General features: G+C 39.1%; 1 protein-coding gene across 5 annotated transcripts in view; it reads left to right on the top strand.

Moving 5' to 3' along the window:
* The window catches only part of Map2k4 (mitogen-activated protein kinase kinase 4), a 95,522-nt gene that overhangs the window by 54,953 nt on the left and 20,942 nt on the right, over positions 1-19,627 (top strand). For 4 of the 5 annotated variants that reach the window (XM_028869355.2, XM_028869353.2, XM_028869356.2 and 1 more), the window contains 2 exons: positions 10,283-10,402; positions 19,397-19,516. In XM_028869355.2, coding sequence (XP_028725188.1) covers positions 10,283-10,402; positions 19,397-19,516 — 240 coding nt within the window. Of the gene's footprint in view, positions 1-8,709; positions 9,272-10,282; positions 10,403-19,396; positions 19,517-19,627 lie in introns of those variants that run through there. The other variant, XM_028869359.2, reaches the window with a different exon arrangement.

Genomic DNA, 19,627 nt, shown 5'->3' with positions numbered 1-19,627 from the left:
AGAGAGATAGCCACACAGTGAATAACTTTTTATTGTTGTTAACTGAGAAACATTTCCTGAAGTAGCTCAATGCTGGCATTTGCATATGTAGTTTGGTACTATGGAGAAGGATTGCTTTATTAGACATTAGGTCTACCTTACAAAATCTCCAGAATTTACTTGGAGTAGCCATACAAAAGTGAGCTGGAATTTCTTTTCATGTTATGATTTCTCATTTTTCCTTGTGAGAATGCCTTTTCCCAGATTGATTTTGCTGTGTATAAGAAATGGTTGAAAGGTGTCTTCATATTTACCTGAAATAATTATCTCAAAAATTTAATCTGAAAATTGACTGAGGTGTAATAAATCAGATTCAACAAGGAACATGTAGAATGTGTCTTTAGACAGTTCTTGATGTGTTAGTAGACAGATGTGGACAGTTTTAATCTCAAAGCTTTAATTGCACACACTGGGCAAAGAGCTCATTAGTGAGTGTGAGTAATACCATTTGCCTGTCAACCCATGCCAGGATGATTGGGCCATAGCTGCCTAGGGAGAAGTCAATATTGGCAGTGAGGTCTCCTGAAGCTTCTAAAAGGAGGGCAGCTGTCAACTCTTGACTTTGATCAGTGTTCTCTATAAATGACATTTATTTAATGTCTCATTAAAATTTTTAAATTAAAATCTAGAACAAATCCATAAAAACAAAAAGTCATAATGAGGAAATATTCTCTCAACTCCCGCAATACACACACACACACACACACACACACACACACACACACACACACACACAGTGCTTAAATTAATTTAAAAATATCAGTTACCTTAAATTTATAACTTTTTATGGTGGATATAAACTAGTTTCTTGAAATACACAGCACATTCTCTATTAAGATATTAATTTCTATTCAATAAAATGCATATTAGAAGTTCCAACTATAGTAATAACTGTTGATCAACCTCTTGCCCCTACTGCCCCAGTATCCACTACTGTGTTCTCAGCTTCTGAGAGAAACTTTTTCAGGCTCCACAAATGAACTGTGCAGCTTGCCTGCACAACAGCTGGCTTGCTGTTGAAATATACGTACAGCATTTCCCAACAATATCCATCTCAGTGTAAATAATTTGTATACAATCTACAAAAATCCAATCCAATGTAAAGTATTTAAAACTAGTAATTGTCTTTTAAAAGTAGATTCAATATCCAACAATGCCTTTCTGACCAGGACTCTGTTCTTTTTTATGGATGGATAGTATTCCACAGTGTGAATGCACTGCATTCTTTTTATCTACTTCTTAGCTGGTGGATGTGCATGTTGTTTTCATTTGTGGCTGCTGTGAACAGCACTGCAGTGAATTTTGAGGTTGCTGGCCTATTTTTCTTGATGGTGGAGTAATCACTGAATGAAGCAAACATGAAATCACTGTCCTCTAAGTAATAAAGAAGGTTTCTCTGCATAGCTGTCCTCAAGGGTGATTGTAGTAGGTAACTCTCAAGGTTTGAACCCAGTCTATGAAGAAGTTATTAGAATTAGATATTTTAGTTAGGGTTATAGAAATTCAGGTCTGGGAGAAACATCTAGCAGCATCAGGATGTAGGTAAATCAGAATCAAAGACAAGGCAACTCCTGGGATGTGAGAGGAGATGAGAAAGAACCAGCTCATGGTCTGACACGCTAACTATGAGAAGGAAGATGGTCATCCACCTAGGTTACTCCACAGTAAGTCCTGCATGCCCAGAGAGTATGGGTATTGTGATGGTGTTTCATCCTTCTGCTTGGGGAGCTATCTGGGCTAATCAGGAAAACAGGCCAGTTGTTTAGGTTGGATTTTGTACCCGACTGAGAGTGGTGTGTTTGTGCTTTAGGGCTTTAGGAATTTTCTTTTTGTTGATGATCTGCCTAATTTGTCCTATTTTTTTTTTCTACCCTCAACTCTGCTCCCTTGCTTTTTTTTTTTTTTTTTTTTTTTTTTTTTTTTTTTTTTTTGTTTTATTCAACTATTTTTAATGCAATACTGGCCATTTGATCTTTGATCTTTGGAGTTTTACTTCAGTGTTCTTGAACTAGAACCTAGATGCTTGGTAGGAAGGACAAGGTTCCTCTGGTGACAGTATCAGCAGCCCTGCAGCTCAGCTCTTCCCTACCATCTACTGGTTAGGTATGTCTGCCTTGATGCAGACAGTAGAGGTGTGGTGTTGTCTAATTTTTCCAGGGAGATGTAAACAAACATTTACCTGAACTAGGGCACCAATGACAGACCCAAGAAAGGATCCTACCCAAGCCTAGCTTAGTGAGGTAGTGTATTTATTGGAGTTCCTTATGGGGCATGTAAGGTGAGATTAGAGGAGTAGGAGGACTTGGGCAGTTGTATTAGAGAAAAGCCCCACCCAGCACTTAGGAAAGCTGCATCCCTGGTGTTCTCTGTATATCTTTCAGATAGGTCAGCCTGCCGTGGAGAGCAGTTGTTACTGTTTATATATTCCCCCAGGATTATGTGAGTCTTAAGTTTCAAGAGTTTCCGGGACCTTTTGCATTTCATTTGTTTTCTGAGCCTTAACCTCCATCCTCTCTCCCAGTTGGAAATAAAACACTTCAGTGGGAAGGAAAGAGCTGCACATTGTTCTACCTCTTCCTCCAGCTCAATGTTTTTGCTTCCTCTTACTCCAAATTCTCTGTTGTGTGGAAGGGGTAATGGGTGTATCTGATTACTCCACCTATCACTGAACATTGGGCTGCTGTGCTACAGCAACAGTCATCTACTCTCGTAAGCTCGACTGGCTATGAATCTGCACTAAACACTGCCCGTTGCAAGGAAGAAGTTTCTTTTCATGAGTCATCTAGGCTGACAGCAGTAACCTGTGGTTGCAGATACAAATATTAAGGTAATTGGACAGGCATATCATATCTGTTTAACAAAACAACAGTTTTGCTTTGTTTTTCCCCATATTGGGGCCCATTATCTCCCTAACTGTGGGCTTTTGGCTTAGCAGATACAAGTTCTGTCTGGTGTAAAGGGACTTAAATCCAGTCAGAAGGCAGTTGGTTGCACCCATGACAGTTGTGCAATGCACTATTACTCCAGTTAGTAATACCTGGCATGGTGGTACAGCTCAGAGAGTCCATAACTGAGCAACACTGTCAATAACAGCCCCTAGCAACCTTAGTGCCTCCTGTACCACACAAGTCAGCCAGCAGGGAAGGGACTTCCATCACAGTCCTAGTCTGATCCCTCCATGTCTGAGTCAAAGGCCGTGGTGTCATCAGCATGGGGTTTTACTTCTAGTTCTGACATGTAACCAATAGTAGTGGCAATAGATTGTATGGTTTGTGGGGCTTAGGGCCACCCTGGCCAATAACTGACTAAATGGAAGCACAACTCCTGGTACTGATTTTTCAGCCAGCAACCTTCGGGCTCTAAGAGGGCCATCTTCCACTCAACAGGGTGCTCTCATTTAAACTCCTTAACCACTCTTACAGTGCTTCTGAGATACTCAAGGGTTAGCATTAGATCAAATGCACCTTTTTACAGAGGGTAGACAGGATCCCTGAAAGCCTACTGTCTGTTCCAAGCAAGTACTAGTTTTTTGGATGGCTAAGAATATTTAAAAAGAAAGACTATTGAAGGTCCAGTACAGCATGAAAAGATTTCATCACTTGTATCTTTCCTTATGAGAGCATATTGGGTGGATGAGATGGCCCAGCAGTAAAGGCCCTCGCTGCCAACCTGATAGCCATAGTTCAGACCTTGGGACAAACATAGGGGAAGAAGAGAGCCAACTCCCACCAGTGGTTCTCTGCCTTTTGTACATGCACACACCCCTCCCTCCACGGCAAATATAGTAAAGAAATAGGAAAATATAACTAAAAAACAATGTTGGGTACAGCAGTATGGATGAGAAACACCACCTATTTGGCACTCTAATCCACTCATTTTCCATGAATCATCTACTGACCCAACCTAAGGTGCTGTGCTTTACTCCACCCTCTTGGTCTCTGTGGGACCAGCTTATTCTGGTTGGCCTGGCTTAATCCCAGGAGAGCAAGGCCACATTTGTGTCTGTCACTGGAGCTGGTGCCTCAGTTCTGACAAGCTCTGGGTAGCCCTTGCTTTGCCGTCAGCCACATCTGGCTGCTGAAAGGGCGCCAAACCAGGGCAACAGTATTTACTCCCAGAGTTACTCTGCCTGGGGAGAAGAGAACAATTATCTACCCTAGATAGGACAGCAGCAGCAGACCAGAGAAACAGCTTCACCCAAGTGTAGCTTGGTGAGCTACTGAGTTCATTAGGGCTGCTCACAGGAACCTAGGTGAGGGATTACTTAGAGCAGCATTGGTGACTCAGAGGAATCCATACCACAGAAAGCCCCACCCCAGAGTGGATGATGACTCATGGAAGCTGCATTCCTTGAGTTCCCTGCACAACTTGTAGGTGTCAGAGCCAGCAGGAGCCTCCTCTCTGGCAGTTGTCACTGCTTGTATAACCCTAGGGTGGAAGTGTGTTGGAGGGGGGCGACTTACAAATCTTGTGAGCTGCAGGGGCTTCCTGAGTCTTGTGAACCTTTCTCTTCCCTCCAGGGAGAATGCTTCAACATATGGGAAGACAGGGATTATAAAAGTACAATTTGGCTTGTTTCTCCACCACTCTGGAGACTATGCCAACACTTCTGTTAAAAGTTCCATCCCTTAATGGTTTTGGTAGATATTGGTGGCCGGTAATCACTGTGGGAGAGTGTTTCTTTTAGTGTTTGTATTTATATCTTGCATATTCTTCTGAAGGCCCTAATGTGATAGTGACAGAGGTGACTTTAATGGGATAGTTCCCTTTTGATATCAGAGTACTCATTAGGCAATTGAAAGACCATAGTGACGACATTTGATTATGTAAATCTGGAAGGGATGCAGACTTTGTGGCTGTGTTGCTTGATCTTTATTATCTTGTGATCTTTTTATTGGTTAGATCATGTGGCTAAATTAAGAAATCCATGATTGACTGAGCCTTTACCTTCCTAGTGTTGCTTAGAGGTGTGGTATTTCCTATGCACAGTACAAACTGAGGCTGCCCAAGAGTGGGGAATTCCAGATACGACAAAGCTGCCTCCATTCAAATTACATTTGTGCCTTTTCTGTTGTAGCTTCAAATGAGTGCTTTCATAACAAGGGTTCTTTCTTATAAAAATCTTACATGAAACTCAGTAACTAAAATAGATAAATCAGTAGAGGTTAGAAGAGGCTGAGAATATAGGAAAGTGGTAAATGTGTTTAAGCATGCCTGAGGTCTTGGGTTCAGTCTTTACCATGAAACAAACAAACAAATAAAATAAGAGGGAAGGTGTTGGGATCATGGGGGAAGAAGTTTGAAAGCCCTCAGAATACCAGTTCAAAGGAAGTTTGGAAATGCTTGTTATAGGTGAATTTTAACCACTCATTGTGTTTTTCAGGTCATACTTGAATCTAGTCTTTGAAACTGACCATTGCTTAGTAAACCTATCTGAATCTGATACTGAATTATATCCCAGCATACATAGCTATGCTAGGCTTATTATGTCTTACTCTCCATGGGGACACCTGAACTACCATTTGGTATATTTCCTAATATTGCTTGCTATCTGAGACCTTACCCCTGGCTATCCTTTAGATTTGGATCATTGTCTCTTTTAATTTTATAGGGACAGGAGTGATGACATGATCTTTAGACCTTAGAAACATTAGTGTTGGTCAGTATTATGCTGTTTGAATGCACATGATGTGCTTAGTGGAGAGAAACTAGAAACATTAGTGCTGGTCAGTATTATGCTGTTTGAATGCACATGATGTGCTTAGTGGAGAGGAAGAAGCCCCTTCATCAAGCTTATCAAGTGTGTTTCATTAACTTTGTCCTCTTCCTATGGCTGGATATGACATATTCTCACAAGTTCTCAGTGCACAGCCAGAACATATAAAAGTATCAGGCTCTAGTGTCCTCAATGAGAAAAATTGGAAGTACTAATATTAATTTGTTAATTTGGTGAAGATAAAACTAGAATTTTATAAATTGATTGAAAAGAGGTCCATGAGTTTACAGCTAAACTTCACAACCTTTCTTCTGGACTTAGTAACTGTAAATACATGATAATTTCATACTCAATAGATAAAATTTATTACTTTTGAACATGAAAACAAATGTATCTTTGATCTGTTTCATGCTTCTCCCCACACCTCATCTTCCCTGTCTATTTTGGATGATATTGCCATCTGTTTGTCCTTGTTGGTCATGGTGCTATGCAATGTCTTAGGAACTGAAGTATGTCATCTGTATAGAGACTCTAAGCATGAACTTGTTTAGCAGGAATATGAGTCAGTAGAAGACAGAAAATAAAAATTCTTAAGATTTTATGTGGCCCAGAGGAAGGTTGTATGGAGTAGTGGGACTGTAGCAGGTGCAGGGCATCTCCTTTTCTAGTTTCTTACCTGAATTTGCATCTCTAGCTAGTGGCACATGCTATTATAGTAGTTTTAGAAGAATGAAGGTCTTTTTTTTTTTTTTTTAAAGAACCATAAAATAGCTGGGCAGTGGTGGCGCACGCCTTTAATCCCAGCACTCGGGAGGCAGAGGCAGGTGGATCTCTGTGAGTTTGAGGCCAGTCTGGGCTACCAAGAGTTCCAGGAAAGGTGCAAAGCTACACAGAGAAACCCTGTCTTGAAAAACCAAAAAGAAAAAAAAAAAAAAAAAAAAAAAAAAGAACCATAAAATAAAGCACTATTCCAAAAGCTAGAGAGCTACACATTTAACTTATTATCTTTCCTCTGTGATGCTGGTGGAACCACTTGGCATTTCTGATCATACCTACATGCTTAGTTGTTTGATGTTTTCCTGCTTTTAAAGTCTTACCAGATGCTTGAATGACCTTGAATACAAATTTGGACAATTAAATTATTTTTGCTGCTCCATGAATATAATTTCTTCACTGAAAAATTGTATACGAAAGTTATAATTTTCCATTATTATTTTAGATGTTTATTTAAACTATGTTACATTCAGTTAAAGTAAAAATAGAAATAGTTCAAAGATACTTTTGTATTAGAAAGAGATGTGAATTGCTTTTCAAGAATGACAGCTATTTTCCCAGGGGCATGTGTTAACTAAACATGGTTAATAGAATAGTGACCAATGGAAAGCCTAGAATAAAAAATTTTGTGGAATTTCCCTATATTTGATTGTAAATGAAACTTGTTCAATCATGAGATGACTTTTTAAAGTGTTTCATGGTCTCTTATGGACATTTCCCCTACTCTTTGAGTAAGAAAAAAAGAAGAGAAGAAAAAGATAAAGGCTTGTGCTACCCAAACTAATAGCACTCCCACTCAGCTTCAATTTAAGATGTAAGTAAGTGAGCATTTCTTAGAAACCAATGCATGCATTCCCTGGTTCAGCCTCTGAGCATGGTGAGTGTTATTTTATCTTTGCATTTCTGTTCGCCTGTGGCTGGGAATAAGGACAGACTGGGAAGGGAAGGGAAGGAAAGGTTCTTACTGACATGTTCAGCTTTTTGGGGTTCTGCTTGGTATTAGCCCACATTGGCCTTATTTGTTGCAAATGGTGGAAGCTTTTCCCATGCTACTATTCTGATATCCATAGGCAAGTGTCCTGGTAGTGACTGTGTTACAACCAGTTTTACAGTACTCATAATCCGTAGGTATTCTCTAACTTGAGTTATTTATCAAGGTCCTGAATTAGAGTCATCAACTTGAATATACTGTTAATCTAGGTATATACTTGTAGTTAATTCTCTTTTGGGAGGAACGTTAGGCCTCTTGAATTGGTTTAGTTTATAAAGTGTTCACTGAGATAAATGTTACAACTCAACCTCAGAACTTTACTGTAGTTATTGAGCTATGCGTACTCAGTCCAGAATCATTCAGGTGGAATCCCAGCAGCTGGCTGCTCACCTCTACCCACAGTGCTTCTTGAACAGAGTGAGAACATAAGGAGGTGTTAGTCTAGTGCAGAGTCCCAGGCACACCACTGTCACGTTGGACCTGAAGCCATCAGTGGTGGTGTTCCTTTATGTACAGAAGTGAACTGTGTACAGTTCTCTTGCCAAAGCCTAGAGCTGCCCAGGAACTGTCCCCACATTCTAGTTAGTAACAGTGTTGCTAGGGATTTCAGCTGGGCCTCAACACTGTGGAGCAGCACGCTTCCTTGCTTTAGCTATGGCCAAGTTTTGGAAATCTGCCTCCAGAAGTCAGACATGGATATGAACTGTTCTGGTTTTTCACTGTAATGTTCTTTTTTAGACTTAGATAAACTTTGTAAAAATATAAACTTAGAAAACTCAGGAAAACAAAATTTAAAAATCATGTTTTCTAATCATGTATGTTAGTATAGTTATATTTACTAATATACATATGTAGGAAAGATAGAAAAGTAATCATTAAAAAAAGCCTGAATAGTGAGAATACATAAGCTACTACATAGAAGTCTCAATCTAAGAGTAGTTTGAGTTCTCTCTCTCTCTCTCTCTCTCTCTCTCTCTCTCTCTCTCTCTCTCTCTCGTTATCAGCTCTTTGTTTTAAATTCTGATATGTGGAAATAATAAAATTCTTTTAAAAATCACATTGACTTTTTACAGCCACACATTGAAATTACATTGTTAAAATAGAAATAAATGTTAATTCAAATAATTACTGATTATTAATTAAAATTACTTAAAATTATCTTTGCCATGTTTGTGTTTTGAACAAACACAAATCACATGTCTGCTTACTTAGACTTTTACCAGGTTTCCTTTTGCAGCAAGATGGTAATGTTGATTTAGAAGCAAAGTTATTCTCAAACTATGAAAAATGAGAAATTAAGAGAAAAGAAGGAAACTGTTCTCACCTCTAAGGGGGCTGCTTGTCTCTTCTGTCTCTCATTCTTACTTTTATTTTTATTTCTATGACATTGATAGTCAATGTAACATTCTAAATTAAAGTCAAGACATTTCCTTTTGTATGAAACACTGTAGCTAGCAAGGTATGCATTTTAATGAAATACAGTTTAAAAATATATTTGGAGTATATGGGATGGATGCCTGGTATAGTGTCAAACCATAAAACTGAGAGAACCCACTTCTGTTCTTTAACTGCTTGTTCTCGTGTCACATGGAATACTCTTTTGTATCTCTGCCTCTGGCTTCTCTTCTGTAAAATGGGCTCAAGAATTTAATTGACTGCCTTCACCCCTTGCAAGAACATTGAGGACAGATACCTTGAAGTCTTGGAGGACAAAATGCTACCTTGTGTATTTTTTGATACTAACTTACCTTGTAAGTATGTGCTTTGTGTTGTGTACAGTGACACAGTGTGACATTGTGAACTTTTTTATGAGAATAAAAGTTCTTTGCATGCTTTAATGTTAAACTGTACTTCTGTTATTAATGTCTTATATTTTCTGAACTTGATTCTGTTCTATCTTAATAGTGTAGTAGGGAGTGTTCAGCTGAAGCCTATGTATTTTATAGTGTTCTGGTTGGGAGGCGGAGTATAGATGTTTTCTGACAGTCTTAGAAATGTGCAGAGTTGTACAGTTTGGTTAGGACTCTGCCCCAGATCTGTAGTGTACAGAGGACTCACTTTTCAGCTTAGGAACAGGCAAAAGGAGCCCTCTGTTGTTGCTCCATTTTGGGGTCGTGTCCTGTGTCTTCTTCTCCCCCTTCCCCTCCCCTCCGCTGACCTGCATGCCAAACCATTAACAGAAAGCCAGGGAGAACTTCCTGTTTTTAATGTAGAGGAAGTTCAGTGAAGGAAGACCCCCATCAGGCTTTGAAAAGCTTGGATTCTCATCTCTATGCTCCCCATACTGGTCCTCACTTTTTCTGTCCCAGACTGTTTTCCATCACAATCCAGTGAATAAATTTCCTAGGTAGTTAAGGCTGTGTGTTGCATTGGATGCTAGAGCCTATACAATTCTGAGATGATGGTTAAAAATATATGTTGTGAAGCTGCCTATAATTATTTATATGAAAACTTCTATACTCTATGATTTTCTTTGTATTTGCATGTGGGTGTAATTCTCAGAGCCTAAGAGCATTGTTGTGTAACCCCCATTATCATCAGTGAATGTGTGATCCAGAGTCCTGTGCCCTTAAAAGAATTCCTGAGTGCTTTTTGTTAAATGTTCTCTGATCAAACTTACAAATATAAAGTAAAAGAAATATGGTAATTTTCCTGTCTGGTTAATATTATGAAGTTTGGTAATTTTCAGTGCTGTGGTAAAGTTTTACTCAAGTTTCTGAAACTATTCTGTTTGTATGACATCTGTTATCATTCTTTTCCAGAGAATACGGTCAACTGTGGATGAAAAAGAACAAAAACAACTTCTCATGGATTTGGATGTAGTAATGCGGAGTAGTGATTGCCCATACATTGTTCAGTTCTATGGTGCACTCTTCAGAGAGGTACGGGTAAACTATTTGGCTTTTAGCTGATAAATGCATATTTAATTTGGATGAGTAAGAAGATGGCAGGATTAAATTCTGATCTTCAGCAAAGTGACCCATTAACAAGGAAGTTGTCTCTCATTATTGTAGTACAGAGCCATCCAAGTTAACCTGTAGGTTGTTCTTTCTGCTTAGGATTGCTTTGGCCACTCATTGGTTTGTTTTGTTATGCTTTCCTTACTAGTTCTAGGGAGGAACTCCAGTGAAATTTGGACTCACAGCTTCTTACATTAAAGGATGATTATCTTCTATACAAATGTGAATAGTTCTGTATATTTGTAGTTGTTAGTTCTGAATCCCATATGTTTTCTATTAAGAATGCTTATATTAATATGTTTTCTATTAAGAATGTGACACATCTGTGTATCAGTACTTCAGTGTAGATTTTTTAAAGAATTATTATATTTAAATTTTTTTGGTTAGTAATGAAATTGGTGTCATGATGACACCTTTATTTTTTTTAAAAAGTAAATTTTTAATTAAAATAAACTTGTATTACTTTTCCCTTCCCTTTTCTTCCTCTAGCCCCCTTTATGTGTATCTTTCATTACACTTTTTTATTATTTGCCCCACCCACCTGCCCTTCCTTGTTTTTCTTCCTCCCTGTTTTAGTTAGGGTTTCTATTGCTGTGAAGAGACACCATGACCATGGCAACTCTTATAAAGGAAAACATTTCATTGAGGTGGCAGCTTACAGTTCAGAGGTTCAGTCCATTATCATCATGATGGGAAGCATGGAGGCATGCAAGCAGGTGTGATGCTGGCTACATCTTGACCAAAAGGCTGCAGGAAGTCGACTGACTGTCACACTAAGTGAATCTTGAGCAAAAGAGACCTCAAAGCCCACCCCCACAGTGACACACTTCCTCCAACAAGGCTACACCTCCTAATAGTGTCACTCCCTTTGGGGGCCATTTTCTTTCAACCCACCACATTCCCTGTTGCTGAGTACCTTCCATTTTTTAACTGTCTCCTTTTCTGCTCTCATGTCAGTAGTTAGTACCCCTTCTTATTCACTTTATTCCCCCCTTCAGACTTCTTCCTCCCCTCTCAGATCCTAATTTACTTTCATGTCATTTCTGTGTATATATACATGTATACATACATATGTCTATATGCGTGTGTATGTGTGTGTGTGTGTGTATTATATATTCTGCATGTGGCATAAAATATGCAGTTTTTATCTTTCTGAATCTGGCTCATTTTGCTTCATATGATTGTTTCTTGTTTCATCCATTTTCCTGCAAAGGATATGATTTTATTCTTTACAAAAGAATAAAATTCCATTGTGTATTTGCACCATATTTTTAAAAGACCATTCATCTGTTGGTAGACATTGAGGCTGGTTCTGTACTTTGACTGTGAATGTACAACAGATGTGAATGTGGTAGCATATCTGATAGGTTGATTCAGATCTTCACATGTGTACCTAAGAGTGGCTATGGCTGTATCATATGATAGTTCTACTTTTAGCGTTTTTGAGGGCCTCCATACTGATTTCCATAGTGACCGTACAAGTTTACACTCCTACCAGCAGTTTATAAGGGTTACTCTCTTCCTAATCTCCATCGACATTTGTTTTCTTTATGAGAGCCATTTTGACAAGGTGAGATGCAATCTTAGAGCAGTTTTAGTTTTTATTTCTTTGATTGCTAAGCATTTTGAAAACCCTTTTTCAAATGTTTCTTAGGCATTTGTATTTCTTCCTTTGAGAATTGTCTATTCATTAGCTTACTTATTGATTGGATGATCAGATTTTATTTTGTTGTGTTTAACTTGTAGTTCTTTATAGATTCTAGATATTAATCCTTTGTCAGTTATATCGCTGGCAAAGACTTCCCCCTATTCTGTAGGTAGTTACTTTGCTCTGTTCCTGTTTTTGTTTTTTGGCATATAGAAACTTTTTAATTTCATGTAATCCCATTTGTCAGTTCTCCTAGAATTGCTTACATGCTGTTGAAGTCCTTTTAAAAAGGCCTTGCCTGCACCTCTGCTTGGAATGTTCTACTTGTTTTTCTCTAGCAACTGTAGGTCTTAGATTAAGGTTTTTGTTCTAGTCAATATTGGATTTGTGTGTGTGTGTGTGTGTGTGTGTGTGTGTGTGTGTGTGTGTAAGAAGATACGGACCTATTTCCCTTCTTTTATGTTAAATATCCAGTTTACTAGCACTATTTGTTGAAGAGGTTTCTTTTGTAACTATATTTTTAACACATTTGTCTAAGATTTCGTGGCTGTAGCTTTCTAGAGTCATTTCTAGGTCCTGTTTTGTATACCATTGGTCTCTGTGCTGTACCACCACTATTTCTGCCATTGTGTGTCTCTGGTTGATATAGTTTCAGATCAGGTATTATGATGCCTCCAGTATTGTTTCTTCTTTTTAGTATTGCTTAGTATTCATTTGTTTGATTTTTATTTTGCTTTTCTTTCTAGTTCTATGTGGAATCCCACTGAAATTTGGATGGGACTGTCTTGGTTAGGGTTACTATTGCTGTGATGCAACACCATGACCAAAAAGCAACTCGGGAAGGAAAGGGTTTATTTCACTCACGGTTCCATAGAACAGTTCATCATCAAAAGCAGTGAGTTCAGGAACTCAAGAAGGGCAATAGCATGGAGGTAGGAACTGATGTAGAGGCCATGAAGGGATGCTGCTTAATACTGGCTTGTTCAACCTGCTTCCTTATAGAACCCAGGACCACCAGCCCAGGGGTACCCTACCCACAACGGACTGGGCCCTCCTCAATCAATCACTAATCCAGAAAATGCCTTGCAAACTTGTTTATAGCCCAGTCTTACAGAGGCGTTTTCTCAATTGAGGCTCCCTCCTCTGATGACTCTAGCTTGTGTAAAAGTGACAGAAAACTAGCCAGAACAGGGACTGTGCTGAGCCTGTAGGTTGCTTTGGGCCATATCCAATTATCACAATGTTAATTCTATTCATTCGTGCTTTAGAGGTCTTTCCATCTTTTAGTATATTCTTCAGTTTCTTCCTTCCAGGCTTTACAGTTTTACCCTCCTAGTTAGGGTTTTCCTAGGTATTTTACTTAGTTTTTGAAACTGATGAATGAAGGGTTTGTTTTTTTTTTGTTTTATTTTGTTTTGCTTTTGTTTGTTTGGTCCCTTCTCCCCACCCCCCAATTTCTTTCTGGGCAAGTTCATTGTTTGTATATGGAAAGGCTACTGAGTTTTATATTTGTAGTAGATATAAATACAGTTTCTGTCTTAGTTACTTACCTTTTGCTGTGAAGAGACACCATGACCAAGACAACTTAGAGAAGAAAGGGTTTATTGAGGCTTGCAGTTTCAGAGGGTGAGTCCATGACCATCACAGTGGGGAGCACGGCAGCGGACAGAAGGGCAGAGAGAGCTTACTGGGAATGGTGTGGGCTTTTGAAACCTCAGAGACCACCCCCAATGACACATTTCCTCCAACAAGGCCACACCTCCTAATCCTTCCCAAATAATCCTTCCCCCACTAACTGGGGACCAAGTATTTAAATATCTGAGCCTATAAGGACCATTCTTATTCAGACCACCACAGCTACTTTACTGTGGTTACCACATCTAGAGTTTTCTGATAGAGTCTGTAGGGTCTTTCAAAAATAGGATCATGTCAGCCAGGCATGATGGTGCATGCCTTTAATCCCAGCACTCGGGAGGCAGAGGCAGGCTGACGTCTGTGAGTTCGAGGCCAGCCTGGTCTACAAATTGAGTTTTAGGACAGCCAGGACTACACAGACAAACCTAGTCTCAAAAAAAGAAAGTAAGAAAGAAAAGGGATTATGGCATCTGTAAATAGGGATTGTTTGACTTCTTTTTTTTATTATTTGTATCCTTTTAAATTTCTTTCTCTTGTCTCATTGCTCATTGAACATTATGTCAAATAAAAGGGGACACCCTTGTTTCTTTTCTGATGTCAGAGCAAATGCCTTCAGTTCTCTTAATTCACGGTAGTCTAGACTATAAGTTTGCTATGTGTGCTTCTAACCTTAATTTCTTTAGGGCTTTCATCCTGAAGGAATGTTACACTTTGTCAAAAGCCTTGTCTGTATCTATTGAGATGATCATGCGATTCTCTCCTTGAGTTTTATTAATGTGCTGCATTATTTTATTGTATGAGGTGACTTGAATGAAAAATGTCCCCCATAGGCTCAGGCATTTGATACTTGGTCCCCAGTTCCAGTTGGTGGCACTGTTTGGAGAGTTTTAAGAGGTATGGCCTTCCTGGAGTAAGTATTGTACTGGGACAAGCTTTGAAAGTATATCTTCACATTCGACCTATAGTTCATTCTCAGCTTTGTGCTTGTACTTAAAGATAAAAACATTTGGTTTCCTGTTCCTGCTGCTGCTTGCCACCATACCGTCCCACCATGATGGGTTCTTATCCTTCTAGACCCATAGGTCCAAATAAACTTCTAAGAGTTGCCTTTGTTATGGTTACAGAAAAGTAGTATGCATAAGTGTATGTGTGAAACAATCCTTACATTACTGGAATGAAACCAGCTTGATTTGATATTTATGGGTTCTTGAATTTGTTTTGCAAGTATTTTGTTGAAATGCCCTGTGCGTGTGTGGGTTTGGTGTTATTGTAATGGCAACTTTGTAGAATAGTGATCCTTCCTTTCTATTTTATGGAGCAGTCTGAGGATGTTGGGATGTTGGTGCTGGCTCTTCTGGAAAAACCTGGTCAAATTCATTTGTCAGTCTTTCTGCTCCTGGGCTTTTCCTTATTGGGGGATTTTATTACCACTTTAATTTTATTGCTCCTTGTGGATCTGCTTAGTTGCTTTTATCTTCTTGACTTTATTTTGTTAAGCTGTATATGTCTATAAATTTATCTTTCCTAGATTTTCTAGTCTTTTAAGAATATATTTTTAGCCAGGTGGTAATAGTGCATGCTTTTAATCCCAGCACTTAGGAGGCAGAGGCAGAGGCAGGTGGATCTCTGTGAGTTCAAGGCCAGCCTGGTCTACAAAGAGAGTTCCAGGACAGCTAGGGCTGTACACAGAGAAACTCTGTCTTGAGAAAGAAAAAAAAATATGTATTTTGAAAGCAATTCCTAGTGATCCTCTATCATTGGCATATGTTGTAATATACCCCTTTCCAATTCTATTAATTTTAATTTTCTCTAGTTAGATTGACTAGGGGGTGTACCAGTTTTGTTTATTAGAGCACCAACTTTTTCTTTTCTTTCGTGTGTGTGTGTGTGTGTCTGTCTGTCTGTCTGTCTGTCTGTCTGACTGTCTCTTTTAGACAGGTTCTGTCTGTGTAGCCCTGGCTGACATGGAACTCACTCTGTAGACCAGTCTGACCTCAGACTCAGAGATTTGCATGCCTCTGCTTCCTGAAGTGCTACTACAAATGGTGTGGCCACCATACCAGGCAAAACCAACTTTTTCTTTGATTGCTTCTGTGTATAATTCTTTTTGTCTCTCTTTCAGTAATTTTTGCCTTGACTTTCATTATTCATGAATGAATAATGTTCTTGGAATGTATTAGGCTCTTATTAGTGATTGCTCTGATTTTTCTTCTAGTGTAAGTACTCATAGCGATGTATTTTCCTCTTAGAAGAGCAGTAGGTGTATATTGAAGTTCTGGCAAACTGCTTTCATTTTCATTTGGTTCTGAAAAACATCTGGTTTTCTTCCTAATTTCTTTATTGGTACACTGTTCATTCCAGAAAGAATTGTTCAGTCTCTTGGGTGTTTGTTTGATTTTGTGATTTTTCCGGCTATTGATAGTTTATTAGTTTTTCTACTGATTTGATAAGGTCTGGGTTGTTATTTTGATTTGTTTATTTGTTTTGTGAACACTTGCTTGTAAATTAGAATGTGTCCAGTCATAAAGAAGGTTCACTGGGCTGCTCAGATTCCATATCTGTTGTATGGAAGATTCTAGAGATACCTACTAAGTTCATTTTATCCATGATATAGTCTTCATTTGCTTGACCTGTTAGGGTCTTTGGCAACATTTTATAGTTGGTTGTTGTGTAAGTCTTTTTCCTGTCTCATTAGACTCGTTCCTGTGTGCCTTATTGCTTTACTTTCTGTTGTCAATGATGTATGTATAAATATTTTATTTTTTAAATGGTTGTTGTTGGTGTATAACTATGTTGTTGAGTTTATCTAGATTTCATCTTTAGGAATTTTTATCTTTAGGAATTTTTTCTTTGACATCTCATCTTGTTAATTCAGTATTTTATCATCTTCTGCTTTTGTTTCCCAATAAATTCACATTCAGGAATTTCTTTTTTTTTTCCATTTTCTTTCTTTTTTTTTAATTAAGAAATTTTTTGTTCATTTTACATACCAACCACAGGTCTTCTCCCCCCACCTCCCCGCCCACCTCCCTTCTTCTGTTGTGTGTTCCAGGCACCTTTGGCTGAACATGACAGGCTGTCACTGTCACTGCTCTTTCTGGTAGCGCAGGTGGTTTCCTCCCATTCTTACCCCTCCTTCCTGTTCCTTCTTCAAGCCTGGCTCATGGCTTTGGTCTGTTTGTAGCTATGGACAACAGGGGATGGCAGAGGGGTAGAACTTGGTTGTGTCCCTTAGAACCTGCAGGGATGTCCTTCTGCAGCTGCTTGCTGTCTTTCCATCTCATCCTCAGTTCTCAGTTCCTTCTTCCCTCCTGGTGGTGGTCTGCTCTGACCACACACCTCCACCCCCCAACCCCTCACCATCCACATGCAAGGCACTTTATGTTTTACCTGTGCTAACTCACAGGACCTTTATTACAGTCCATAGACGGTAGTGGGCAGTCTCATTTCATAGAGGAGCAGGGAGGAGGCCTAGGCCTACATAAACAGAAAGTGGCAGGCCTCCCAGGCTCTCAGCAGGAGGGATCTTTCCACCCCAAAATTACTTATTTGATGATGGGGGTCTGAGTGCACTGTAGTTTTCTCTAATAGAAAGATATAGTAAATCTACTGAGAGGTGTCTTTAGAAGACAATAAAATTGTGTGTGTTTTTGGTGGAGAGTTTTGATTTTTCTGTGTGAACTATTCTCTGAGAATACTGTAGAAAGTTAACATTGAGAAGAAAGGAAATGTAAAGGTTTATTATGTCAAATACGCATTAAAAATGCTCCCCAGTCATTTAGTGACATAAATGTTCTAGTCCCATTACTCATCTCAGTGTTCTTCAGTGTATGCTCTTCACACTTGTGAGGTGAATGTGCTTGTGCTATGAGGCCTAACTGAAGAAAAGACTCAGGGAAGCTGCATTCTCTAGTGCAAAGCTCAGTCACTAGTGAATGATTTTCCCTTAAGGGGCATTAACTTCCTTAGTCTAGAACAGGCTTGAGAGTTAAGAGGTTACTGGGTAGAAAACCTTTGAAACTACAACTGTCTCCATAAATTAGTGGCAGCATCAAAGTTGTTGAAGATGATTTTCAGCATTATCTCTGATGGTAGCTTTTCTCCTTTGGTCAGTGCTGTGTACCCTGTTCCCATGGACGCAGCTGCTAGTTCCTTTCCTGCTAAGGCCCTGCGCTTTCTTCTACCTTTCCTGCCTACCTCTATGACCACGGTGTCAAGGAAAGGAACTTAAGATACTCTCTCAGTGTGGTACACCATTTTCAGTTTGACTTGTTTAGTTTCCGTAGCTTATGGAATATTAAAGATGTATTCCTATTCATGGGGTGATTCTATCAAATGTCAGTCTGGCTACAGTAGGCTCCCCTTATTTGCAGGAGGTACATCCCAAGGTGTATCCAGTGGAAGCCTGACACCTCTGATATTACCAAATTCTTATATTGTTTTTTCCTGCACATATACCAGTGAAAAAATTCAACATAATATTGACACAGTAAGTGATAATCATAATTATACCAATCATAAGGTGTAGTAGTTATAATACCTTAGGGTTACTTGAAGCACAACTACTGTGACAGTTGGTCTAATAACTAGTGTGGTTACTGTAGAAAAATGGCTACATGTATACTAGGTACTATAGAAAACACGGCTACATAGGGTGAAATGCTGACTCCCATCAGTGGTGGCATGGGGTAGGACATCACAGGGTGTTCTCACCTATGGAGGTAAACACACAATTTGAAACTTAGGAATTGTTTATCACTAGAACACTGGTTGTGCTGTTATCAGATCACAGTGACTGCAGGAAAGCAGGAACTTTTTCCTGCTTCTCTATGATAAAATTGTTTTCCTACCCTGTCTTCATGGTTGCCAGCACTGATTTCCTGAAGACAAGCAAAAAAAAAAAATACAGTTGTGCTGCAGTAGACAGTGGTACCTGCTGCATGGAGGAGACAGGGAAAAGGAACACTGAGCAAGCTGACTCACCTCACCAAGAAGACTTCTGGTCTGAATGAGGTGGCATTTGCTATTCCTTTCTAGCCTTCTAGTTTGAGAAGTTTTAGTAGTTTCTCAAGATAAACTCTTTTGTCAAGGAGAAAGGATAGTTTTCCATATATTTCCCAATTTTTTGCTCAGTTATGGCAAAATTTGAAATTTTTATCAAAGTACAAAAAGTTTTCTGTGTAAGTTAAGAGTGGATAAAATAGTGCTGAAGAGATGGCTCAGCCATTAGAAGCACTGACTGCTCTTGTAAAGGCCCCGGGTTCAGTTTCCAACACACAATTACCTGTATGCAGCCCTAGTCTCAGGGGATTTGACATCCTCCCTTGGCCTCTGAGGGTACTGCACTCTCCCACACACAGACATACTTGAAAAAAATGAATAAATTTAAAAATACAAAAAAAAAAAAAAAAGAGTGGGTAAAACAGGCTTTAGTCACATAATTATATTTAAATGCAGGTAGGCTATTATTCCCGGATCCTTAATGGTGAATAAAAAATGATCATGAGTTGGAGGTTCAGTGTAAAAGCAGAGCAAGATGTCTTCCTTCTGGATTCTGTTTCTCTCCTAACTAGGGGAGGCACCGGTGCTTAATATTAGGATTTTAGTGGTGACAAGCTTCTGTTGTTTTACAGGGCGACTGTTGGATCTGTATGGAGCTCATGTCTACCTCGTTCGATAAGTTTTACAAATATGTATATAGTGTGTTAGATGACGTTATTCCGGAAGAGATCTTAGGCAAAATCACTTTAGCAGTAAGTATCTGGCTTTCACACCACTGATGTGTAACTGGGTGAAGAAGTTGCTGGTGTTTCTGAATGCACAAGCTATTGGTCTTCTTGCCTCTCTGGGAAAATCATTTTTAG

The sequence above is a fragment of the Peromyscus leucopus genome, chromosome 8b (genome assembly GCF_004664715.2).
Source record: "Peromyscus leucopus breed LL Stock chromosome 8b, UCI_PerLeu_2.1, whole genome shotgun sequence".
In the NCBI taxonomy this organism is placed as follows: Eukaryota; Metazoa; Chordata; class Mammalia; order Rodentia; family Cricetidae; genus Peromyscus; species Peromyscus leucopus.
This window is presented reverse-complemented; position numbering and strand designations above follow the sequence as displayed.